This window comes from Hyperoodon ampullatus (assembly GCF_949752795.1).
Source record: "Hyperoodon ampullatus genome assembly, chromosome: 16".
NCBI classification, from domain to species: Eukaryota; Metazoa; Chordata; class Mammalia; order Artiodactyla; family Ziphiidae; genus Hyperoodon; species Hyperoodon ampullatus.
The window spans coordinates 57,786,167-57,813,724 of NC_136929.1; the positions used below are offsets into that span (position 1 = coordinate 57,786,167).

The 27,558-nt window shown below is 36.0% G+C and overlaps 1 protein-coding gene across 2 annotated transcripts; it reads right to left on the minus strand.

Moving 5' to 3' along the window:
* Window positions 1-1,116: 1,116 nt before the first annotated feature.
* Window positions 1,117-19,589, minus strand: ESD (esterase D; the record flags this gene model as incomplete). 2 transcript variants are annotated; one of them, XM_079721944.1, is made up of 9 exons in its annotated part: window positions 1,117-1,346; window positions 8,338-8,505; window positions 10,468-10,566; window positions 11,227-11,346; window positions 12,397-12,521; window positions 13,971-14,069; window positions 16,377-16,465; window positions 17,210-17,284; window positions 19,572-19,589. In XM_079721944.1, 8 exons carry the CDS (start codon window positions 17,275-17,277, stop codon window positions 1,266-1,268), a joined length of 849 nt encoding a protein of 282 aa, XP_079578070.1. In that variant the 3' UTR covers window positions 1,117-1,265. The 2 variants fall into 2 exon arrangements, with proteins under 2 accessions (XP_079578070.1, XP_079578069.1); XM_079721943.1 differs by lacking the exon at window positions 19,572-19,589 and having other exon boundaries at window positions 17,210-17,307.
* Between the last annotated feature and the right edge of the window lie 7,969 nt (window positions 19,590-27,558).

Below are 27,558 nucleotides of genomic sequence, written 5' to 3' on the forward strand. Positions count from 1 at the left end.
TAGTGGGCTTCCCTGGTGGCGCAGTGGTTGAGAGTCCGCCTGCCGATGCAGGGGACGCAGGTTCATGCCCCGGTCTGGGAGGATCCCACGTACCGCAGAGCGGCTGGGCCCGTGAGCCATGGCCGCTGAGCCTGCGCGTCTGGAGCCTGTGCTCCGCAACGGGAGAGGCCGCTACGGTGAGAGGCCCACGTACCGCAAAAAAAAAAAAAAAAAAAAAAAAAAAAAAATTTAGTACTGTCTAATTCACATTTACATAGTACTTATTTTATAACTTTAAGAACCTGATGTCTTCCTCAATTACCAAGTAATACACATTCTTATTGAATGTTTAAAATGTATAACTTTCGTACTCTTTTAACAGAAAAATATTTCTTTTAAAACAACCAGGGGACTTCCCTGGCGGTCCAGTGATTAGGACACGGTGCTTTCACTTCAGAGGTCCCAGGTTCAATCCCTGGTCATTACACCACTCCCAAACATCCTTAAGTTTTTAAGGAACACACTTTGGTATTTACAAGTTCTTGGTGAGCTCATCAAGCTAAATTTCTGCATGTAACTAAAGGAAAATATCTTCTACAGTAACATATGAAACAAGTTTCCTTATCTAATTTCAGATTGAATCTAGTATTTAATTCCTGTCTCTTGAGAGAGGTCCATAAACCAATGTCCACAAATCTATTTGACTCAACAGGTAAGAAAAGAAATATCATTGATTGGGCTCCAGAAATATGACTTCTAATCTTAGTTCTCCCACAAATAACTGTGTAATGATGGGGAATTCTGACCCTACTTGCTTATTCAACAACTAACAAATAGTTATTCAATTCCATGACTACTAGAAGCCAAGTGGTTGCTAGACACTAGGTGTGTAACAATGAACAGGAAGAAGACAGTCCACGCCTTCGGAGGCTTAAAGTCCGGAAAGGTGAGGAGTTTAGGCTAAACTACCTTTAAACTCTCTGTTTCAGAGTTAGCATTTCATGATTTCAATGGGATTATATTCATATTGTGTCCTGAGGTCAACACAACAATGGTTTCCAAATTACCTCAAGAAAACTGTGAAGTATTAAATATTTCCCATGTGAACACTGGTAAAGTAACTTTTTAAATCAGAAGCAGGTTTGATGTATTTATTCAGAGGGTGATTCAACTATAGAGTGAAGCATTTTTAGCACTACAAAATCCATGTTTTAAAATCTTTTTTCCTTGCCAGTCTGTTTATTACAATTTTATCATCCTGAAGAGATTCTCTTATCCGAAGTTTTTCAAGCATTCAGGTACTTTGCATGATGTCTGATGTGATCGGTAATAAAGGTTGCAATGAAGTAGTAGCTATGATCATAACCCTAGAAGGCAAAATAGAGATAAGACATTTATCTACTATTCAGAAAAATCGATATTAGGGACATTAAATCTATCTTGCATGTCACTTAATTTGCTTATAAATAATCAAACTATCACAACATGTGGAAGGTTTATAATCAAAGTAAAGCTTATTACACTTGTACTTCAACATTTTCGCTGAAAAAAGAGTAGTTGAAAAAAGTTTCAACTCACAAAAGCAATGCACCACCATCAATAAGGGAATGTTAAGATACAAAATAAGCACACATAAACAATACAGAGAAAGAACATGAAGAACGCCCAAATGCCCTATCACTGGGAAGTTAAACACAGCCATCATAAATCACATTAAGAATTCGACCTCCTGCACGGTAAAAGCATATTGTATCTTTATCTGAGGAAAAAGGAATAATTCATTACACTCTGACATCCCTCAGCAATAAATCAAACTGGGTAAAAAGTCAGTAAACTTTTGAAAACTACCATGAAGCAGAGAGAAAATGTGTGAAGTAGTTGAGGTGAAACAGATTTCTATCTGGTCAAATAAAATCCTTGATAGGTAATCAATGGTAAATAGAGAGGCAGTCCTTTCTTGGAGTGTCCTCTGAGTACAAAATAAGTAGCTCTCAAAGGAAAAAGAAAAGAGAAATAGGGTGGGAAGAATCAAAGAGTGTTAAAAAACAGATAATCTGGGGGACAGCCCTTACCTTGCCAAAACACAATTAAAATACAAAATAGAATAATCTGAGAAAGATGAAAGTCTAAGATCGAGCGAATGGTCTCTGATGGGAGGAAAAAGGAATTTTTCTAAGCACTTAAGAAACAAAAAAAACCTAATAAAAATATCACCTGGGTTTCAGGGAACAAGGTAAAGTCCCTAAGGTTTTGATGAATCAGTAAATGTTCTCTACCTCTTACTTGGCAGGGGTATGCAGTGCATATCTTGGGAACAGCAGTTAATAAAGAGTTCTAGTTTAAAATCATCAAAGTAACTTAAAAGCAATGTCTTCTATTTTCAGTGCCCAAACTGTGGAAGTGAATCTGACAGGAATGTTCTCAAAATTAAGGCTGAGCCTTGGAATTATTTGGTTTCACATCTCTCAATGATCAGACCAGTCCCAGTTAAATTAGTTAAATTTAGAGCTGAAGGACAGTTTCTTACATAAAGAAAGTTAAAGAAAAGCATTTTCCACCATGGAATTCTTGAGTTGTTAAGAGGCTAAATATGCCCATGATTTTCAGGCCATAAAACCTGTGAAATATAGTACCAAGTACCTGCCATTTTTCACAGATGATAAGATGGATCTGACTGAAAACAGGTGTAGATGCCTCGAAACACTTGTTAACAAAAATGCTAACGTGACTGACTATGCTGTATTTTCATGTTTAGCTGCACATATGTTCAGTGTGTTGCAGTTTCAGGCACATAGTGGGTAGCCACCATTATTATTGTTATTATTTATTATTATTATTATTTTATTAGAGAAGTCCCAGAGTAAACCAAAGTGACAATTTTGAGCTCTCAGGGGTGTATTGCAAGATAACAGTATATTTCACCTAAAATACAAAGCAAATGTCCTTCCATAATGATATTTAACTGAAGGTCTACCTTCATGAGAAAATAGAAAATGCCTATCATGAGGGACCAAGAAAGATTTTTTTAAATGTCAACATAAAGGCAAGAGAATACATTTGAATTACTGCCATTCTGGTAGATACAAGACATTTATATAATTAGAGCTGACTGTGTCATTCTTGATTAGTTTCAAGTTCTGCTGGTCAATATTATTAAATGGGGGTAGCTCCCTTCATCAAATTCTTTGAATTGGTTTGTATGTTAAGCAGCTTGTGTGACTACGTTCATTTAGTGACACTTGAAAGGGCCTTCCTTTCCTCTTCTACCTGACACTTGAAATGGCAAAGTCTTTGGTAGCAAAACTCTCTTAGAGTATAAAAATAAACGAACTCATTCTTTTATTCTTTGCTCAATTCTCAAAAAAAGAAGCAGTGCTTCAGCGGCTATGATGAACATTTATTCTAACAGGCAGTATTTTCCTACATATTTTCCAGACCCAATTAGCAAAGCTCAGATATGAATTCCCGAGTTATGAAGTCTCTTCAGAGTACAAAGAAGAAGATGGCTGAAAGCTGCTCATTTGTTTATTCAATAAGCACTTCCTGAGAGTTTATGTGCCAGGTAATTGTGCTAAGCATGGGGATACAGATGAGTGAGAGAGCCCTGCACTTCTAAAATTCTGTGCCATGTTCGTACTCTTCTCTAACAGGCAGGCACAGAGGCCAAAACAACCTCTGAATCTTCAAAAAGGGCCTGAGACTTGAGAAGGTACTATAGCCTTTCTTCAATGTTGGTTTCTGGAAGTTTCCATTAGGTCTGAAACTGAAAATGTTTCTTCACTATATTACTTCAATAACTGATAATAAGACATACTAGGCCTTTCCTCTTCAGACTAAGACTTGATCTGTGTATATTAGCTATCAGAATTCTGCTACCTTGTGCATTTCAATTTAGATTCACTGAAGTGAAAATAGAAAAAGAAAAAATTACGAAGTATAATAAAAACCAAATTAATATCCCTATGGACTACACTTCCCCCTCAATTTTTTTTGACAGTTGATAGAAATGTAGATTGTGAGCATTTAACACCATTAAAAAGAGGAAAATGAATGAAGTTGGGTAAACCATGTACATGATTGCAATAATTTTTTTTTCCTCCCTAGATCACTTATTTATATTACCCACTATTATTTTCAGCTTATTTAATCCTTCACAGCTCCCACTTCATAAAGAAATACAGATAAACTGTACTTATAATCAAGTGCCCTCAGACCTGAGGTAATCTGAAGTCAACAGAAGTTGGCTTGAAAATCTGAAAAGTTGCTTCCCTGGAGCCAGTGCCCAGGTATGTCCATTCAGTTGCTCATTCAATTACAACAAACCTAAACATAATCTGCTTCAGACTATATAGTTCACTTTTAACCTGTCCATGCTGGAACGAAAGTGAATAGAAAATTGTGGCTGAGCTAAAAACTGTGACTGATGATTTCAATACTTTCTCACTTTTTTTTTTTAAAGAATTGAATGCTTTGTACTGACTCTTCATTAAGGAGAGACAACTATGTTTTTCAGTTGCTTGGGATTTAGTCATTTTAGAAATAAGTTGATTTATTTTCTCCCCCCAAGAATTACATCAGTGTTCTAACTCTGTTGTTTTTATAACAAACTCTAGAGATTTTTCATTCTTTGTTGGCAGGCTGAAACTTGGTTGTTGGTGGTAACAATTAAATTTCCTGGCACAGACACAAGGGAAGCAGAAGAGGCAACAACACCACTAGAGCCAAGAAGTTAACGTCATTTGGAAAAAACATGCTTTGTTACATCACTTAGAGCAATAGTTAATAGAGTTAAGCATACTATTATATTTATAATCAAATTTCTCAAGGTTGATTATTGATCTAAAACATGTAGTTCTGATGATAAATATTCAAATTAATCTAAAAAAATCTATTTCTATATGATGGATACCCGCAAACAAGGTATACATAATGTATTGGTTTGGGACATATTTTCCCACATGATATATGTATTGTTTACATGTTAAAAATATCAAGGAGATTAAAAGGACATCAGGGAGATTGCTAAGGTCTGCTGCATGAGTTAGACAAGCAGCAGGTTATGCACAACTTCCCCTTATGTTAGCTCTAATTCCATCCCTTGGCTCTGCAGCAGTACTGCTTTGCCTTGCTGTGGAATGGTTAGACAGATGAAAGGAGAATAGTATTTGCAATCAGACGACCTTGCTTCCAGGCCTGGTTCCACCATAAACTAGCTGTGTGACCTTAGGTAAGTAGGTTACTTTTCTGAGCTTGTCTCCTCATCTGTAAAACAGATGGCCAGGAGTCATGTATGAAAACCCATAGCAAATGTCATACTTAATGGTAAAATACTGAAAGCTTTTCCTCTAAGATCAGGAATAAGACAGGATGCCCACTTTTATCACTTCTATTCAACATAGTACTGGCAGTTCTAGCCAGAGCAATTTGCAAGAAAAAGAAATAAAGGCATCCAAATTGGAAAGGAAGAGGTAAAATTATCTCTGTCCATAAGTAATATGATCTTGTATGTAGAAAACCCTGAACTGTTAGAGCTAATAATCCAGCAAAAGTAGCAGGATAAAAAGTCAAACACAAAAATCAGTTGCATTTCTATATTCTAAAAATGAACAATCTGAAAAGAAAATTATGAAAACAACTCCATTTACAACAGCATCAGAAAGAATACAATACTTAGGAATTAACCAAGAAGATGAGCTACTTGTACAATGAATAAATCACTGCTGAAAGAAATTAAAGAAGACACAATAAATGGAAACACATCCCATGTTCATGGTCTGTTAAGGTGTCAAGACTACCCAAAGCAATCTATAGATTCAATGCAATCCCTATCAAAATCCCAAAGGCAATTTTTGCAGCAACAGAAAAAACCATCCTAAAATTCAAGTGGAATCTCAAGGGAGCCCAAATAGCCAAAACAATCTTGGAAAAAGAAGAAAAAAACCTGAGAACTCATGCTTCCAGATTTCAAAATTTTCTACAAAACTACAGTAATCAAAAAGTATGGTAACTGGTATAAAGACAGACATATAGACCAATGGAATAGAATAGAGAGCCCATAAATAAACCCTGGAATATATGGTCAAATGATTTTTGACAAGAGTGTTAAGCCATTCAATGGTGAAAGGATAGTTTTTTCAACAAATGATGCTGGAATCCACATGGAAAACAATGAATTTGAATCCTTACCTAACACCATATACAAAAATTAACTCAAATTGGATTAAAGACTAAATGTAGGTCCTTAAGCTATAAAACTAACTATAAAACTCTTAGAAGAAAGCATAGAACAAAAGCTTCATGACAATGGACTTGGCAGTGGTTTCTTGGATACGACACCAAAGAGACATGCAACAAAATAAAACATAGTCAAATTGGACTTCGTGAACATTAAAATATTTTGTGCATCAAAATACAACATCAACAGAGTAAGAAGGTAACCCACAGAATGGGAGAAAAATATCTGCAAATAATTTATCTGATAAGGGATTAGCATCCAGAATACATAAAGAACTCATAAAACTCAATACAAATAGCATTCTATACAAAAAGCAACCCAATGAAAAAATGGACAAAGGACTGGAATAGACATTTCTCAAAAGATATACAAATGGCCAATAAGCACGAAAAGATGCTCAACATCAGTAATCATTAGGGAAATTTAAATCAAAACCACATTACCACCTCACAGCCACCGGGATGGCTACTATCCAGGAAAAAAAAAAAAGAAAGAAGAGAAAAGACGTGTTGGGGAGGAGGTGCAGAAACTGGAACCCTTGTGCACTGCTGGTGGGACTGCAAAGTGTTGCAGCCGCTCTGGAGGACAGTAGGGAGGTCCCTCAAACAACTAAGAATAGAACTACCATATAACCCAGCAATCCCACTTCTGGGTATATAACCGAAAGAATTAAAAGCAGAATCCTGAGAGATATCTGTACACCCATGTTTATAGCAGCATTACTCATAATAGCTAAGACTTGGAAGCAACCTAAGTGGTCCACTGACAGACGAACGGATAAGCAAAATTTGGTATATGCATACAATGAAGAGCCTTAAAAAGGAAGGAAATTCTGGCACGTGATACACAGATGAACCTTAAGAGGACTAAGTTAAGTGAAATAAGCTAGTCACAAAAAGACAAATACTATATGATTCCACTTATATGAGATCCTCAGAGCAGTAAGAGAGACAGAAAGTAACATGGTAGTTGTCAAGGGCTGGGAGCAGGGAGAAATGGGGAGTTGGTATTTAATGGGAACAGAGTTTCAATTTTACAAGATGAAAGGAATCGTGGAGATGAATGGTGGTGATAGCTGTATGACATTATGAATGTATTTAATACCACTGAAGTGTTCACTTAAAAATAGTTAAGGTGGTAAATTTTATGTGGTATTGTGGTATTTTACCACAACAACAAAAAAAGTTGAAAAAAACCCAAAAAAACCCAAACAGGTGGATAGGCTAGGAATGGTCTCTCATCTGGTCATATAAGGCTAAAATGAGCTAATGCTGTGAAAACATTTTTGTAAACTGAAATATACCACATTACACATTGATCTAGATTTATTTGAACACTTATCATTATAAGTATATGTTTTAAATCAATGTGCCTGACATATTACCCTTAAACATGAATAAAAATATTTTAAAAAATCACAACCATGTATAATTTTCAGTGTTCACTTTTCATCCTGAAATAAAAAATTTTTTTTATTATGTTCTGAAGCTTATGAATACATAATTTTAAAAAAATAAAGGTAGAATTTCTTTAATTATAGCTGTATTAGCATAGAGTTAGGTGAGTAGCGAATAGTCAGAAGTATTTTAGTCAAGGAAAATTTGCGAACCAATTGAAATTCAGTAATTATTCTTAAACAACTAGCAAGTAGCACAACAAATAGATTAGCATCTAACTCAAACAGTATAAAGTGCATGTGTGTGAGACAAATAATACACAGCTTCTGAGGCTAAGATGTGTACATAAAGTGAAGAGTAATGAAGGTGGAAGCTTGTCCTTTTATTTTACTGCAACAATAGCCGCATGTGTCAAGAAAGATATACCCGATAATGTTGACAATTAAGTACTATTCAAGTGTTAAATTCGTGTTATTTACTGATTTTACAGTGGGACAGAAAATTGTAAATACTTTTCACTGTCAAAAGCTTTCCTATTTCTATGGAATTTGGTCTTAGATATCATTAACTTAATAGGAAGGCTTTCACTTTAAATGTCTTATTATAATTTAAAAATACCTTACTAGAGGTAGCTTTTCAAATTCTAAAATAAAATTAAGAAAGTTCTATGGAATCTTGTCTTTTTTATAGTTAATTTAGAACAAGCTAAGGTTTCCTAGTACTTGCCTCTTGTAATCTGAAAACAACAGGGATTTTCTTTTCTGTACAGGCAGCTATGAAGTTGTCAGGTAGTAGCTGTCCATCTGAAAGGAACTGGTCATCTTTTCCTTGATCAATTAGTATATCCAGCTGAGTACCTGGGCAGGCCTTCACAAGATGGGTAGCATCATAAGCCTATAAATAGGGGAGAAATAATGAAAAATAAACTTGAAAGTGCCCAGAAAGCTATTCTGCAGAATACCCTATACTAGAACTGAATAGAAATTTAAAGTCATTTCAGCTCTAAGGCTGATTAAGTTGAAAATATGCTTTTAAGTTTGTTTGTCTGGTTTTTATTTACAGGCCTTCAGAATTCTATCCTCAATTAGAGCTTCTTCCCTACTTTCAACCAGTCCTATAGACCAATGGCAAGAATTCTATATCTCAAGTATTCTTCATAGTATATAGCCTTTTTTCTTCCAAACCTTTAAGGTTTAATCACCTCTCAACTCCAAGAAAACCAATTTGTTTTCTTTGTAAATCCTTTTACAAATTGACTATTTCTTCTAACTCCATTATCTTTTTCTATTTCCAAATATTCTCTATTTCAAATAAATAGTCTATTTTTTGTCCCTTCTTTTTGACTAATTCCAGACATAAATCTCTCTTTTGCTATCTGCTGAATGGCACCAAATGTCTACTATCTCCAGGAACTTTCAAGAAGACTTGATTTGAACAATCTGAATCATATCAACAACTCAAATTTATTATGTGAGGAGCTGCCTCTAGTTACAATTTTCTATTTTACCATCCATCTCTAAATATTGATTATTCATGTATATTCACTAATGACAACTTTTATGCATTGATCAAGACACACAAAAACCAAAAGATTTCCCCTTCTAAAGTAGCATGCTTTTTAAGACTTGCTTTCTTTAATCTTAAAAGGAGAGGGTGGAAGGACACCTATAAAGTCCAACTAGTTCTAAGTTCCACGATTTCATAATTCTGCATGGCCTCCTTATTCCAAGAGTAAACTAAATGATAGCCTAAACACTGCATAATTAAAATAGTAAAATCTACTGCCATTTGGAGAAAAATGATACAGATTCCTTTATAGGGTACCTCTCCCCTACTTCTCCCAATCAGCTGGTCTTTTACTTAAAACTTCTGTTAGACCATAAGGCCCCTGTGGACAGGAAAGGGTCATCACCCTCTTGACATAAGATCTCAAAACCCCACACAAACTCTGCACATGGTGAGGACTCAAAACACTGAGGCACAAGCACTGTCAATGCACTGTCCCCAAAGTAACTAATAGTAATAATTTTCAGCATTCTTCCAATATAATAAAAATCTAAGCATAAGCAAAACAAAACTCTAATGACTAAAAGATTAACCTTCCAATTTGTCAGAATTTCAATGACCAATCTTAAATAAAATAGGGGTCCATGTGTAAATGACTTTGAATAAACAACAATAAGACAAGTTTTTTTTCCCACTCGACGATTTTCTGCTTGCTAACATGCACATGATGATGAGTTCACCTGCAAAATATTCAAACTCTTGGTGGAGTTTTCAAATAGCCCATTTCTGCACAAGGGCAAATCAGTCTCAGGAAAAAAAGGCCATTTTTACCATTTTTATTTTCATTTAGAAGCATCTGCTCCTATGCTTGAAAAAGCAGTCTTACTGTTGGAAATATTCTCATAAATGTATATTACATACACAATATCTATTTTTAAAAGCTTTTAAGTCTAGAATTTAAAATCCAAATCTGAGAGATGCTAGACTTTGAAACAGATACACAAAATAAAAAGCCAGGCCTCGTGGTTCTTATCATACAATTAAGCACACAGTTAATATGAGGTAAGTCTAAATTTAGTAATATGGGGTATTTTTTGTAATGTTAATTTAGAAAATAAACATATAAATTAATCATTAGCAGAAAAAAAATATAGCCGCAGAATATCTGCCATAATTCAATGCAATTGAAATATTGTTCTCTGTTGTTGTTGTTATATGTATACACTTTAATTATTTTTTGCTCTGAATCCTTAACTTGAGTAAGTTAAGAATATAACGTCTGTAGTGTGTAGCTTTTTAACAAATTTGAAAACTTAAGAATGAGTATGAAGACCGCCATCCAGTACCTACCTCCCATTTACTTTGATCTGTTCCCAAATATCCACCAAAGGCTTTTTTGCCCCAAGGACAGAGCACTGGGTTGCAAATTGGAGCAAATGCTGACACAGACTTCAGACACAAACAAACAAACAAATTAAAAACAAGTTATGTTTTGCTAAATTGAATATGAACAGGTATTTACAACTGGCTTAAAAACTCTGACTTGCCATGAAAATCCCTGTGAACAATTTTCCTTTTGCTATATTATGGGCTTAGATTATATGCCTCTCCAAGAGACCACATTCTTTGTGTGTTCTATTAAAAGAGCTACATTTTCATTAAATAAGGCACAAATGAAAGTTTATGTTCAGCGTTTCTACTCATTTTTTCCACTTAAAACCGTGGAAAACCAAAGTCAACTTTACAAGAATATTCCCGGTAAAAGTAAATGATAACATACTGTCACAATAACATTAATCAATAATAACTTTTAGGGAAAAAAAGCCTAGAAAACTATAGTTTGAATAGAAGCAATGAAAATTGCTTTATAATACCTTTAATAGACCAATGAGAAACCACTGGGATAAAATTCCTATACTTCTGATTCTGTAGCATGTATTGTGTGGTCAAATTTAATACTCTTTCCCCACAAACCCCTTGAAATTCCCAAGACTAGAAACGTTTAGTCCCAATACTAAAACAACAGTATCTTAATTTCAATCTTTGAAAGTTCCTAATATTATACTATTCAAGAGAAATATCTGTCACTAGAAGCTTAGATCATCTTACTTTGTATTTTCCAGGATTCTTCAAAGCACAAATCAGAGCTCCATGGCCTCCCATGGAGTGGCCAAAAATAGACATCCTTTGGGGATCCACTGGAAAATTGGTATTTATGAGTTGTGGAAGCTAGACAGAATTTAATAGTGGGACAAGAGATATGACAGAAATAAGTTTAGACTTTTTCAAAGTCATCTAAAATAATCAATACTTCCAAATTCACAGTCTTAAAATGGTTTACACTAGTAAAGATTTAAAAAGTCAGATAGACAATGATCATTAATATATCACTGGAGAATATACGTTACATCTTCCTTAGAAAGTGACTTTAAGAAGATAATGCAGAAAGAAACTTTAAAATGTTGTAAACATTTAATAATTTCACTTCCTGGAATCTCTTCTAAGGGAAAAGTCCTTATGGGTAAAAAATTATAAACAAAGATAATCAATGCAGTAATACGTATTATGGTAAAAAAATATATGTAATATATATAAGTAGCCTCCATTAGAAAAAAGTAAATCACAGCATATGACAGAATATTATACAATTATTAAAATTATGTTACAGATAGATCAGAATATTAGAAAATATTTACTTCATACAACTAAAAAAAGAACAAGATAAAAATGTTTTACTATTACATGAAAACTAGTCATAAAAAAAAGTCTGGAATATACGAAAATATAGTTGTTGTTTGGGGTGACAGAATTATGGGTGATTAAAATTTTATATTATCGTTTCTGAGTCTCTATGATGTGCACATTAACAATTAAAATCAGAAAAATGCATAAACTGCATACAAATATTATTAATAGAAGCAATGCTTTACCACTTATCCTTTTTGATTTTAATCACTATGAAATATGTCTGGATGAACCAGCTGCCAGAAAATACAGTTTTTTCATATACTATTTTCTTTGTATAACCTGGGTAGTGTATACAGGTATCAATATAATTATTAAACTCTTTAAAATTATACTTATTGTTCATTTAAACTGCAGAAAATAGGACTATAGTACTTGTAAACTTTGGAATTTTTACCAAGATTATTAACATGTACCAAATAGATACGACAATACCATACCCTAGTTTAAAATTCTCGGGACTGGAAGGACTTTGTGTCCAAAATCAAACTTTTGGCAGTCATCAATTAATAATTACACTGTAAATTAAATTACCTCCTCCGTTACATACGAGTACATTCTGTAGTTAGTTTTCCAAGGATCTTCAGTAGCATCCACATAAAATCCAGCACCAGTGCCAAAGTCCCAGGTCTCATCTTCTCCATTAATATTGCAGCCACCTATTAAGGAAAAATCTTGTGGTTTCATCTACTCTGTAGTAATGGCCCATGTTTAATAACAGACTTTAAAATGAAACTGAAATTTCACTTGCATTAGAGCTGTTCACCAAGTATTGTGGGCTCTCTGTGTTTCGGGGCACATACTTCCTTGCCCCCTTGAGTGGGGTCATGTGACTAGTTCTAGCCAATGAGGCAAGAGAGGGAATGGCCCTCCAGGCTGGGGTATTCACTGGCTTTCTTCACTGATGAAGCTCCCTCCTATGTATTCTGAACATCTTTCCTCACTCTGTTTTACCTATCAAAGGGCTTATACTCTCTTTTTATCTTTCAGAAATGCGTTAAGATTCCTTCTCTGATGACCCTCCTCATTACCAACACTTCTTTACTTCTCTGTACCACTGTGATCTTAGAAGGGAAGGGGAACAAATGCTTGTGCTCAATTCACTATTTTGAACTGAAGATGTCTCCTTATGTACTTTGGAATCATTCCATCACGTTTCCCCTATTTACCCATCCCCCAATGGGATTTTCTTATATTCTATTTTAACTAATTACGTTTTATTTTATATCCTTGCATACAGTTAAAAACCCAACCACTGGGATTCTGAATAAAATTACAGTGATACGTAATTTGATGGAAATGACCTCTTCATAATAGTCAGTCTACCCATCCAGGAACCTGACATTCTTCCACTTAAAACAGTTAGGAAATTTTATGTTTTTTTAAAAAGTAAATCTTCATACTTTAAAAGTTGATTCCAAGGCATTTTATATTTTTGATGCTCTTCTGAATTAAACATTTTATTACATTTCCTGTGACACGTCTTACTTTTACATAATATGGATTGTGAAAGGAAATGCATTACTTCCAAGGCCAGCCATTCAACTTCCAGATAGTTTTAGCTACCATTTAAATTCCATGTCCTGACTCTTCTAGGGTCCCAAAACAAGTTTCAACTATCTGATGGATTGAATTCTCAAATATTTGATATTCTCATTTCTCTAATGTAAACATCATAATCATTTATATTAAAACTAATACTTGTTTAACTGTACGACTATTTGATGACTAACAGAAATGAGAAAAGATAATTACCACGTGACAAGGCAGTTTACCCAAGGAATAAAAAAAATTATTTCCTATGCATTTTAGGTTATTTTGGCACTAGTGCCAATATGATACATTATTAATTGAGTTGCTCAGTCTCTGTTTTAAAGTGCCTTAGTGTCTTAATCTGTAAAATGGGAATAGCAAAACTGTCCCCTCTCGTAAGAGTGACGTTATGAGTAAAATTCAGTGAGGAAAATGTACAGCATGGTATTTTAGAGTCATGATGTTGCTTGAAAGATTAATAAATAGCAAAAATATGAAATGAATTGTGCATTATTATAACTTAAGTCTTAAAGATTTATATTTTTACAAGGGACCTCGGGAACAAGAACACTTACGAGGGCTGGTATCTGGAGCAATGACGACGAGGCCATGTTCCGAGGCAGCTTGATGATAACCAGATTTTGATATAAAATTTTGTTCCGTGCAAGTTAAACCTAAAGATCAAAAATATTGTTATCTCATGATATGCTGTGAACTGTAAACGGTTTATAAGCTTTAATCTTCTTATAACACAGGAAAACAAGCTTGCTTATTAAAAAGTTTTTTGTTTGTTTGTTTTAAGAAATAATGCTGAAAAAGACACTAAAGTTTCCCTTCTCATAAAATATGTAACAGTATTAATCCAAGAACTGTCTTAGGTTAAATGCTCCCATAGCTGTCCTTTGAAAGTCACTTACTAAAATTTCAATTACTGAAATCCTTTGGACCAGGTGTGTTTGGGAATTTAGAATTATTCAAACTGTAGAATGGCAATATGGTGCATAAAACAAATGTTATTACAACCCTAATGGTGTGTTATTCTTTTAACAAGAGATATGACTGCAGTAGCTCTCACCAGAAACAAAAGGTAAAAAGAATAGGAGAAAAGAATGAATACAACTTTGGACCATGAATCAGAAAACTTGTTCACTCTTGTATGTGATCCTGGGTGATATATAATTTCCCTGGTACTACAGAATAGTTTCCTATTCTACAGGTTACATGATTTCTAAGAGCGTCTTTAGCTACAGAATACTATGTTTCTAAAACAAACATGTAATTTGTTGTTGCTTTTGGCAATACCCTGCTCTTCTAGCAAAATTGGTTTGTTTTGTCCAATCAAAGAAATTAGTTGTTGAGTTAAAACTAGATAGGCACATCAGAAAGTCTACAAACAATAAATGCTGGAGAGGTGTGGAGAAAAGGGAACCCTCTTGCACTGTTGGTGGGAATGTAAATTGATACAGCCACTATGGCACAGTATGGAGGTTCCTCAAAAAACTAAAAATAGAACTACCATACGACCCAGCAATCCCACTACTGGGCATATACCCAGAGAAAACCATAATTCATAAAGAGTCATGTAGCACAATGTTCACTGCAGCACTATTTACAATAGCCAGGACATGGAAGCAACCTAAGTGTCCGTTGACAGATGAATGGATAAAGAAGATGTGGCACATATACACAATGGAATATTACTCAGCCATAAAAAGAAATGAAATTGAGTTATCTGTAGTGAGGTGGATGGACCTAAAGTCTGTCATACCCAGTGAAGTAAGTCAGAAAGACTTACAAATACCATAAAACAAATACCGTATGCTAACACATATATATGGAATCTAAAAAAAAAAAAAAGAATGGTTCTGAAGAACCCAGAGGCAGGACAGGAATAAAGACGCAGACATAGAGAGTGGACCTGAGGACATGGGGAGGGGGAAGGGTAAACTCGGACGAAGTAAGAGAGCGGCATGGACATATATACACTACCAAATGTAAAATAGATAGCTAGTGGGAAGCAGCCGCATAGCACAGGGAGATCAGCCCGGTGCTTTGTGACCACCTAGAGGGGTGGGATAGGGAGGGTGGGAGGGAGATGCAAGAGGGAGGGGATATGGGGATATATGTGTACATATAGCTGATTCACTTTGTGATACAGCAGAAACTAACACACCATTGTAAAGCAATTATACTCCAATAAAGATGTTAAAAAAAAACCTAGATAGGCACTTAATTTTTACCTTTTAAAATGAAATATTCTCATTTTTAAAGACTGGTATTTGGGGCATATCTTTGAAGAAACATACATAAGGGAGGATTTAAATCAAAGTTATAAGAAGCAATTTTAAAGAAACAAAAATAGAACGCTATGACATAATTTGGTTTCTATGAGTCTCTTATAATGTCTGCTTCTAAAGATGAAGTGCCAACATCTTGTGAAAGAAAAGTTAGCACAGAGGTTCAAAATTACTCTCTCACAATCCATTCAAGAATCTTTAACATTCACCTCTGATTAAGAAGCATTAGTATTCTTTTGTGATGTTCCAGATTGTAGCCAGAGAAGGTGAGTCCAATTAAAATATTTCAGAGAACACTGTAAGAAGTTACTTGGCTGTGGTTTCTAATTAGCATATCACAGGTGTCCTGGTTTTACCTAATACTGTTCTATTTGAGTGGTAAAGTCTCTAAGAAACGCTTGAGTAGGTACAAAGTAAATAACTTTTCTAAGCTCTTGTCACTGAGTCTAGAACTTTATATTCTCTGCTGAATTACTTGGTCTAATTGAAAAAGAAGTAGAATAAATGTAATTCAGTAGGTCTGAAATTATTCTCAGGATAAAGTAAGAGTAGACTATGACAGGCTCCTAAAGTCTTTTATAAATGGTTCAGAAAGCACACCAATAAGTAAAGATTAAAGAATAAGATAAGCTAGTTAAAAAGAAAAAGAAACTCCTTTATAAAACTCAAATGCATAACACTTACCAGACAGCCAATATAGTGCAGGGCATTTTCCACTTTCTGCCTTTGGTGGTAAATAGACAGCAAATTTCATTTTGCATTTCAGTTCAACACTGTAATTTTAACAGTCATACACACACAAAAAATCAGTTGCCCCCCATCAGTCAAGACAGAAACATAAAATAAGTGATTTAATGTCCAAAATAAGTGATTCCACCAACATTTAAGGAATATACCATAGCCCTTAAAGAAAGAATGAGGCCAATTTAGCATACTGATCTATTGATACTAATCAAACTGAGCCTGCGCTGTGCATGGTACACAGTCATTCTGAGCAGGCTGAATTAAAAGAATAAATGTAACATCCTCAATGTAGCACTAAAATTATTAAAAGAAAAATTGTTTCTAAAGAGATATATACATGCCGCGGAGCGCCTGGGCCCGTGAGCCATGGCCGCTGAGCCTGCGCGTCCGGAGCCTGTGCTCCGCAACGGGAGAGGCCACAACAGTGAGAGACCCGCGTACCGCAAAAAAAAAATAAAAAAAAATAAAAAAATAAAGAGATATATGAAATAATAAATCAGCTTTTATAAAAAATGAATTCTAAAGCTCTTAAACTACATGTTTGTTCATGGGCACTGAAATGCATCACATCCTTAATTTGCTTTTTATCACTAAGAGTTTATTACCATCACCAATATCAAAACTAGATAAGATAAAGCTGATAAAAATCACAGGTATTTTCTACAGGTAAGCAGTAATTCATGCAACAGTGATCTTTCATGGGCTTATTTAAAGAATCAAATAGACAGAAGCAGAATTAGAGATATCTAAAACTGTAACTTCTTAGTAGTTACCTGTCATGTTCAAAAACTTTCTGCAATCCCCCAAAGCACTTGTTGCTGGAAATCTGTTTCAATGCCATTCTTCTCCTATTAGTGAAGATTAATCTCATTAATTTCTAGAGAATCAGTTCCTAAAAAATTTCAAACAAAGCTAACTGTTTTTGGGATAAATTATCTAAACATGCAACTGTCTGCCACCCTGAATTTTTTTCACATGCTAATTTCCTCTCATAAATAATATTATGAAACTAATTTTGATACATACACTTAACACTTGGTACTCACTTTAGGAAACTTTAGTACTTTGGAATGTCATTACTAATTTATTAACAAGCTTTTTTGTCTGTATGACTGTGGACTGCCCCAAATTCTTTTTATTTTTATCTATTTTTTTGGCTGTGCCACGTGGCATGTGGGATCTTAGTTCCCCGATGAGGGATCAAATCCATGCCCCCCTGCAACGGATGCACAGAGTCTTAACCACTGGACTGCCAGGGAAGTCCCTTTCCTTTTTACTTTTTTCCAAATTCTTTGCAGAAAGAGGCAGAATATAAATAAGTTATTAACTTTAGCTTAGAGGATTAAAAATTGTTAATAGTTTACCTGTTAACTGTAACAAAGGAGGCAATGGTATGACATTATGGTTGATATTAAAATGGGAGGAAAATGGTATAACAATAATGATATTGATAATAATAACAGGTAACATTTACTGAACACAGTGTCACAGGTACTTTCCTACATGTTGAACGAGATCAAATTACTCATCCTGGGAGAGTGTTTCAGAGAAAGTGATATACAATTTTCAGATCAACACTTCTCCTTTTAAAACAAACCAGCAAGTAAAACAAAAGCCTGTCCTGAGTGAATTAAAAGTACAGTTTGTCATGGAGAAATTTTGAAGTTTAGTACTTCTTTTCTCTCCAACACATCTTTAAAGTTTTCATAAATAATTTTAAACTTAAATGTTAAAATACCGCACATTATTAATTTTTAATAATAAATACCAAAAAAACTGGAACACCATCTTTATGGTAAATACCTGTTAAGCAAAGAGAAACCAGACTGATTCTGATTTGTATCTCTCGAGGAAGGATTCCCTTCCCCTCCTTATTACAAATCACTAAATCATACACACTAAATAAAAAATCCTCAGATACCAGGAACAGGTATTGCCTCTCTGGTGGTCTTCTCAGTGAAATGTTCTACTGTACGCTGACCAGTTGTGGTGTTAAGGTTACTCTAAAAAGATATGTAGCAATAATCTTAGAAAGCTTATTTTGCAAACGTCTTTGCAAAATTCTAAATAAGATTAGTTTCAATCCTTCGTTTAAGTAATCTCCTCAGTAAATCCAAATACTGAGCTTTGCATTGGAAACCTGGGATGTGAACCAGGAAGTCTGACATCAGAGCCCCTACTCTCCTGCTATGCTTTTCTGCCTCCTGAGAGGGTTTTTAAATACTCATAAAAAATTTTTTTTTCAGGAAAGATTGACAAATTTTATAGCATTAGGGTATTACAATTATACACAGAGGTAGAATTACCTTCTATTCACAGGTTTATGCTTTTAACCTTTAAAAGACCAATTTTTAAACAAACTGCCCACAAAATGTTATTAATTATTGAATATTAACTTCAGCTATTCTTGTTTATGACACTATCTTAAATAATGAATTAACAGAGACAAATGTATACTTTTAAAATATATACACATGAGACTAAGGAAAAAAATTTACCTGAATTATTCTTAAAGGAAATCCTATTTTTTTAGATCTAGCAAGGACTATGCCTGCTTTCCCAAAACATGGTACACTGAGCATATATCTAGTGTGTGAGAGGTACCTAATAATTACTTGTTGAATTAATGAATACATTTTTAACTTCTAACTACCAATTATGTGAAAGTTTTTAAAATTAGCTTATTCTTTACCTCTATTGTTTTTATACTTTGTTATTCATCTATTTTGGTAATCCGTAACTAGTCTATTTCTTCTGCTCTTTGAAGGTTCTTAGTTAAAATTCAAAATCAAACACTTTCCATTGGGCCAGAGAAAACAAAGTTAAAATACTGTTTTTTAAATTGGTAGAATGAATTAATAAAAATAAAATCAAAGCTTTTAAAGTTTTTCTTACCCCTAACTACCCATTTTAGAAACTATCTTCAATTGTCAATTAAGAAAGTGAGGCTCAATAAAAAATAAGACATAAGCTAAGAACTAGATATGATATACTATGATATATGAAATGATATACTAGGTGATTACATTTTTCACTAAAATTTTTCTATGTGAAAAATAGCATATTTTAAACCAAGTTACTAGATTTTTCATTCAACTTCCAAAGTAATGCATAAAAATAAAACTTTTAAGGTACCTGTCCAATTGCTACTTGCTTTTTTATCTGCACCAAAGAAAGGGTAGATGATCCTGAAAAAAAGATCAAATGGTGTATAAATGGGACATACTTTTCACAACAAAGGTTATACAGACATGTATAGTACACTACACATTCTCAACAGAGACATTTTCCTCTTGTGAGGTAGATGACTACCTACTCTGGGTATGGCAGTGTCAAAAGGGCAGCTGATGGAACAGCACCATCGCTTTACCTCGGCCCATAATCTAAGTACCTTAACACCTATTTTGCCACAAGGCCTTGTGTTTGGTTAAAAACTTCTCCTGGAATAAGAGTCCTATGAAGACAGTTTTTTTTTTTTTTCTTTTAAATAAATAGAAAAAGTTTTAGATTGTAATTTGAAAGTACGAGATACAGTCAACTGCTGAGAGTGAAGAAAACAGGAGTGGAGACTAGAAAAGTAGAGAAAGATAAAAAGAAGCCTAGACTCATCAGCTAAGAGTTGTAGGTTAAACGTGTAATGTGGTGAGGATAAAAAAGGGAAGAGATGAGGGCTTAAGGACTACTGGGCTGACTGGCTAGAAAGGATGAACTGGTGAGAAAACTGACTGGGCTTATGAATGATGGTGAAGTTACTGATACACAGAAATAAACAAATAAATAGAAATGTACGTAGTAGTGTGCATCAAATGACACCAAATGTGTCATCTGTCTGACACGTTTCATTTCAGTTCTAGAACAGATTTTGGGGGAGAAACGAAGTTACATAGTAGAATAGAATAATAAAAAACACCCTCCCCCAAGAAAAACCAAAAACAAAGGCAAAAAAAATTTCACAGTGCCAGTCTTCCTAGAAAGTCAATGAAATGTACATCAATATTCTTCAGAGAACAAAGTTTCTCTCAATGCATGGTACATGAAAAGCCAATGAGGTAAAAAGTATTAAAGTCATCTTTATTCACAAAGCATCAATTCCCCCAAAAGGCTAAACTGTCAAATCTTACTTTTCTTCCCTTTACTGATTGAAGTTAAGTGTTAGTCCAGCAATCTGTGTTCTTTGTATTTCACCCATTCTTTCCTTCTTCCCATGAACCTCAAAAAGTTTCTATCTATCTCTACCTGGGTTTTTGTTCTCATTCTCTCGTGGACTTTGATCCATTTCTCCATCTGCAATGTGTCCCACCCCACTGGCTCTCAATCACCTACACAGGTCTTCCCAACATCACCCGATTATGGAACTGCTGACCATCACTTCTTTGTTCAAATTCTCTCCTCAGTGAAAAAACAGGATTCCATTCCCTAAGTTTCCGCTCTATTTTTGCATTGAAACAATATAAATCTGCCTCTCTTGATTCAATCGTTCTCAGGCATTGGTGCCAGAATTTAAATTTCTTGCTGGACCCTTCTCACAGGATGTGCCACAGGCTAGTAAAACTCAACACATCTAAAGTTAAGCTTCTGTCTCCTACCTTCAAACCAAGTGTTTCTATTCCTTTTTTTGCTTCTCTTTTCATCTATGCCTGTCTTGCCCAACCTACATTTGAAATGTCTTAAAGTTACCCCGTCTCTGAATTCCCACTGCCACCATCCTAATTATACCCAAGAAATTAAATTTTCCTTCCTACTTTGTTTCCTTCTTGTGTGTCTCACTAAAATCAATCCTGCATGGAGGCCTAGGGCTTTAATCCATTTAACTTACTGTTCAGTGGATCCCTATACACGACACATCTTCAGGCCTAACATGGTCTACTTGGAAATATTAGTCATTTAAATTTATTTTTATTTTATTTTAAAAATTGTGATTAAAAAACACGTAACATAAACTTTACTGTCTTAACCATTTTTAAGTGTATAGTTCAGTAGTGTTAAGCACATTGTCAATTTTAAAACATGGTTAGCTTGCCCAGATTAACTAGCAGATGAAAAATGCTTGCCCACTTCCAGGGTGCTGCTACAGGTGTCCAGAACTAATCCCACTCTGCTGTCAGGGCAGTAGTTGAAAACCAATAAGTCATTGAAATGGAAGATAGTGTCAATAATTATGCAATTTTTAAAAAGCTTGATGCCATTAAAACTTCACAAAATTGAAACTATGAACTGACAAAAAGGATGAACAGAACTCCATATATACTTTGGTCACATTATTAACTGTACTATATACATAATCGCTTTTCCTTCATAAAAATTCACATGGCTCGCCCATACATGAATTTTTAATCCACCCTGGGGAAAAACATAGCATCCATGAACTCCAAGCACCTTAACTTAGCTCTCAAAATTGTCTTCAATGGTTCCACAGTATTTTTCTGGCCTTGTATTCTGTTATCTTAATTTAGTCAAACTCAATTATGTATAATTCTAGCATAGCCTGCATGTTTCTACTGGGTGCCATGGTACAATGGTTTTAGAGCAGGCTGTGGAGCCAGACCCTCCAGGTTCAAATTCTGGCTTCACCACGTACTATACACGGTAGTTCTTTGGTAGTGGTAGTGACTTCGGGCAAACTACGTCATCTTTCTATGCCTCATTTCCCCATCTGTAAAGTAAGGATATTAATAGGATCAGTTTGATAGGGTTGTTCCCGGGATTGAGTTAATTCACGTACTTCGAACACTGCTGGCCATGATACGCACACAAATGTTAGCTATTATTATTCCTGCAACCTCGAATGCGCTCCAAGGTCCGCGCAAATGCCATCGCCCTGGCGACCCAGTCACAGAGGACCGCCAGACCCCTACACAACTGACAGCGCATTTACAAATACGATCAGCCTTCCAAAGTGCTCGCAAGCGTGTGCGGAGAAGCGGGGCCCCCAGGTGCCCGGCCCCCTGACCCAGGCGCCCGTGGAGGCTGCGAACGCTTTGGGGTCTGTTTCCTCCATGAGCGAGGTACCCATCCACCTGACTCAGGAACAGCTACGCAAACGTAGTGGGGTACTTGATAAACCTGCAGATGCCCTCAGAATCCGCACGCCCGAACGCCCCGGGTTACATATTCTTGGAAGCTCAGTGAGGAAAAGGGATTCGGGAAGAGGCGCCGAGCCTCGGGACAAAGTCCTCGGCTCAGCGCCCCCGCCCCTCCCTCCTGCCACGGCTCGTCTCGCTCTGGGCCCGGGGCCGCGTTCTTCGCGATCGCGACTCGCCGCAGGCCTCAGCGTGCGCCCCGACCGGGCCCCGCCGTGTCACCCGGGCAGCACGAGACCCAGACTGGCCGCGGACATCCGGGCCTCTGTCCAGACCTAGTCTTACCTCGGGCCGGGTAGGGAAGAGGAGCAGCAGCCGTAAGGGAAAGGCGGGGCCTCATCATGGCCGCCAGGGCCACCGCCTCGGCCCCGCCCCTCTAGGGTCCACCCCCTCTAGGCCCGCCCACTCCGGGATCCTAACTCCCGAGTCCCTTCTCCTCAGCCCCGCCCTCCTCGGCCCCACCACCCACTGTCCCCGCCCCCACTGTCCCCGCCCCCCACTGTCCCCGCCCCCCACTGTCCCCGCCCCCTCCCTCGCCTCGCACTTCCGCGCAGCGCTTTGTGGGCGGCTCCTCTTTTTCTTGACGCTAGTCCTACGTCAGGGAGCCGCCAGCCGCCTTGGCCCAGCCTCTTACCAGCGCGCGCAGGATAAGGCCCAGGCTTGAATGAACGTGAGCTCTGGCCCCGCTAAACTCGTGGAAAATGTTTCCACGTAGCCTTTTGAAGTTATTTAGAAACCAGGACATAATTTCAAATCTCCTCCCCCCAGCCTCCTCAGTCGTTCCAGTTCACCTACTTGGTAGCTGGAGTGAAATAGGAGCCATTTAAAAATCTCCTGTGCTGGAAACATAGTAGAAGCTTCCCCAGTGTCCTCTTTTCTCCCTTCTCTCAATGTTAGTTGAATTGAGCAATACAGTTGTTGGTTGCTGACTTACAACAGATGCTTGCCCTTTTGCTTCCGTTGCTTGATTTAACGAAATTAATTGTTAGTGTACTTTGCCTGTTGAGAAAATTAAACATGATTACAAAAAAAATTTTTTTTAACCAACAGCTAGATAGACATATTGTAAATGACATCTTCTGAAAGACAAGGCTGGTTTTGTGGGCATGCAATCTGTCCAGTGGAACAGGACCTCAGAAGGACTCTGAGGTCCTAGTTTCTTTCCTGTGCAGCATTGTTAATAAATTCTGAAAGGGCCCACATATTTCCGTTTTGCACTGGGCCCTGCAAATGATGTGGCCGATCTTCTGAAAAGAGTGGTAGGTGAAGTGACCTCTATTGGAGCCGATGTTATAAATATAGATGCCACTCAGGAGACTATCTGTCAGCATTTGTCCCCGTGGCCCAGGCCTATTTGGCCATAGTGACCTATGGACTGAACTAATCTGTGGAGCTGTGGATCGACTGGAATTCGGGCTGAAGGTAGCATTTATTTAATCAAAATAATATTTTTATTCTGAGGAAGCATTGAAATGAAAAATTCATTTTACTTTCTACTATTTTTTAAAATTAATTATTAAAAAATTTTAATTTATTTTATTTATTTTTGGCTGCGTTGGGTCTTGGTTGCTGCCTGCGGGCTTTCTCTAGTTGCCGCGATCCGGGGCTACTCTTCCTTGCGGTGCACTATTTTTTAATACAAATCACTGAAAACGGAATTTTCTTCAAACTGAGTTTCACAACTAAAATAGAATACTCAAGTTTGCAAGTTACTTAGAACTGATAGGAAATATTTGGAGAAACTTAAAGGGGATTTATTTAATAAATTGATTGCTCTGGGGTGCAGACTAGCCTAAGAACTGTGAGATCAAGTCTTTTACTGAAAGGTTCTTGTGTTGATACAGTGTGATGATAACCGGAAGTAAAATTTAAAATTTATTTTACTCAACATAAATACAATTATAATATATAGCTCCAATAAATTTCTGTTTCTTCTTTAATATTATATATATAATTTTGTAATATATAATTTGAAAAGATATAAGTATGCGCCCCCCCATATTCATTGCAACATTATTTACAATAGACAAGACATGGGAACATCCTAAGTGTCCATCGATGGATGAATGGATGAAAAAATGTGAGATTTTATGTATATGTGCACAATGGGATACTACTTAGCCTTAAGAAAGAAGAAAATCTTGCCATTTGCTTCAAGATGAATGAACCTGAGGGCATTATGCTAAATGAAATAAATCAAAGACAAATAGTGAATGATTTCATTTATATGTAGGCTCTAAAAAGCAGTTCAACATGATGATATAGGAAGAGCCTGAACTCACCTCCTCCCAGAGACACACCAAGTCTACAGCTACTTATGGTACAGTTCACTCCAAAAAAGACGTGAAAATTAGCTGAGTAACTCCTTCACATCAGCAAACACATCAAAGCAGGTAGGAAAGGCTGAGACAGAGTCTCGCCATAAACCCAACCCCTGGCATGGCAGCCCGCAATCCCAAGGGACCTCACAGACCCTGAGCTTCTCCCCAGGAATGAAGGGTTATCCCCTGCTTCAGGCACTCCAACTTTTAAGACCTGCATCTGAAAAATGAATCTCCCAAACATCTGGCTTTGAAAACCATGAGAGCCAAAAGGCTGTTCTCCTCTCTTTCTTAATATCTCAACATCCCCAAATTGATACCACTTTCACCTTACCTGTCTTTCACTAATTTCAAAGCTTCACAAAGTAAAAATTACATATTCCCACTTTCATGATTTCAGTTAGGTTCATCCCAAGGTCTAATAAATTTTAATTATATTATTAAATACAGTATTGATTATATTAATACAAATATATTTTTGAAAAGAACACTTAAAATATAGAAATTAATAAAAATTAAATCACCAATAATCCTACTATTTAAGAGAGAACTTCATTTAATTTTTCTGATAGGTCATTTTGTTACGGACCAGGTTTCTTGGCCTTCTTAATCAATAGAAATTGATCAGGGCTTCCCTGGTGGCGCAGTGGTTGAGAGTCCGCCTGCCGATGCAGGGGAAGCGGGTTCGTGCCCCGGTCCGGGAAGATCCCACATGCCGCGGAGCGGCTGGGCCCGTGAGCCATGGCCGCTGGGCCTGTGCGTCCGGAGCCTGTGCTCTGCAACGGGAGAGGCCACAACAGTGAGAGGCCCACATAACGCAAAAAAAAAAAAAAAAAAAAAAAAAAAAAAAAAGAAATTGATCAGAGGCCAGACAAGAAATTCAGGCAAGGCATTATCGGGGCCCCTGCTGCAGCAGGGGAGAGTGAGAACAAACAACGGTTTCCCTCGCTTTTTTATCATGTTGTACTCATTAATTTTTATTTTTCAGTGGATTATGTAATCCACAACTAAGATTATTTATTTTAATGCTTGAATTGTGCCAGATTTTGCAAGCAACTCCCATGTCTTTTTGATATGTTCCCATCATTCTTTAAGCAATTCCTTACTTTCTGGAGTAACAAGATGTTGTAGGCTTATCCCTGTCCCAGAGCTAGAATTAGACTTTTCTCCAAGGAGGCCTGTACCTATAAATTAAGATCTGGGAGCCAAGTGTGCTTGTTGCTTCCGGTATGTAATAACTTCTGGGTCCTTTCAGGAGACCAAACTAGGATGGACACACACACACACACACACACACACACACACACACTTTCCTGTATGTATATATTCCTATATTTATTTCTATATTTTTCTCTATAAAATTAATGGGTTCATACTGAGATCCCCAATTCCTATCTGACATCATAGGTCTAGTCTTCCCCCCTTTCTGCACTTGTAATTCTCCTTTTCATCTTCTCTATCTATTGTCATTGATTTTCAGTTTAATTCCCTTGCAGTCAGAGAACATACTGTGAAAGACTGCAATCTTTTGAAATTTACTGAGACATTTTTGTGACCCAGCATAATGTCTATCTTCATGAATATTCCATCTGCCCTTGAAAATAATATGTATCATGGGGTTGTTGATTGTACGGTTTATAAATATTCATGCAGTCAAGTTAGTTGATAATGTTGTTCGGATATTACATATCTTTACTAATTTTTGTCTAGTCTTAAAAGTGTCCTATTAATTATTCAGAAAAGAGTGTTTAAATGTATAACCGTGATTGTGGATTTACCTATTTTTCCTATAGTTCTGTCAGTTTTTGCTTCATGTGTTTTGAAACTCTGGTATTAAGCATGTAAGCATCTCTTATTATTATACTTTCCTGATATTATTATTACACCTTCTTTGTCATTATGAAGTGTCTTTGTCCTTTAATTGGAAGGTTTAGTATATTTATATTTAATGTAAGTATTGATGTGATTAGATTTTGGTCTTTAGCTATCTATTTTCTATTTGTCCTGTTTTTTTATTTCTCTAATTCTTCTTTCTAGATTTCTTTTGGGTTTGTTAAATATTTTTCAGTATTCCATTTTCAGTATTTGGTCAGTATTCCTCTACTGGCCCTTTAGTTTTACCTCTTTATATTTTTCAAGTGGCTTTTCTAGGAATCACAATATGCATTCTTAATTTATCATGGCCTGTCTTGATTTAATATTATGCCACTTTATGAAAAAATATAAGAATTTTGTAACAGTATAGTTCCATTTCCCCACCCCTCATCGTTTTAGCTCTTATCATCATTGATATTATATCTACATACATTATAAACCCCACTATATGACTGCAAATGTATGAAATACTATACATCCAAAGTTATTAATTACAGTATTGTTTATAATATCAAAACAAGGGAAACAACCTAAATATCAGTAAAGGACTGGTTAAATAAACCATGGTACATCACAAGATGGGATACTATGCAGCCTTATATAAGAATGAGAAAGTTCTTTTTGTACAAATGTAGAATGATCTCTAGTTCAAAGAAGAAGCAAGCATAGATCAGTGTATGTAGTATGCTAACTATTGTATATAAAAGTGAAAAAATACAAATACGTATTTGTATTTGTGTAAAGAAATACTGGGAGAATACACAAATCTACTAAAGTGTGCTAACTATAAATAAATTATAGGGAGTGGATATGAGGGAAAAGGAAGCAGTGAGATTCCTAATTATA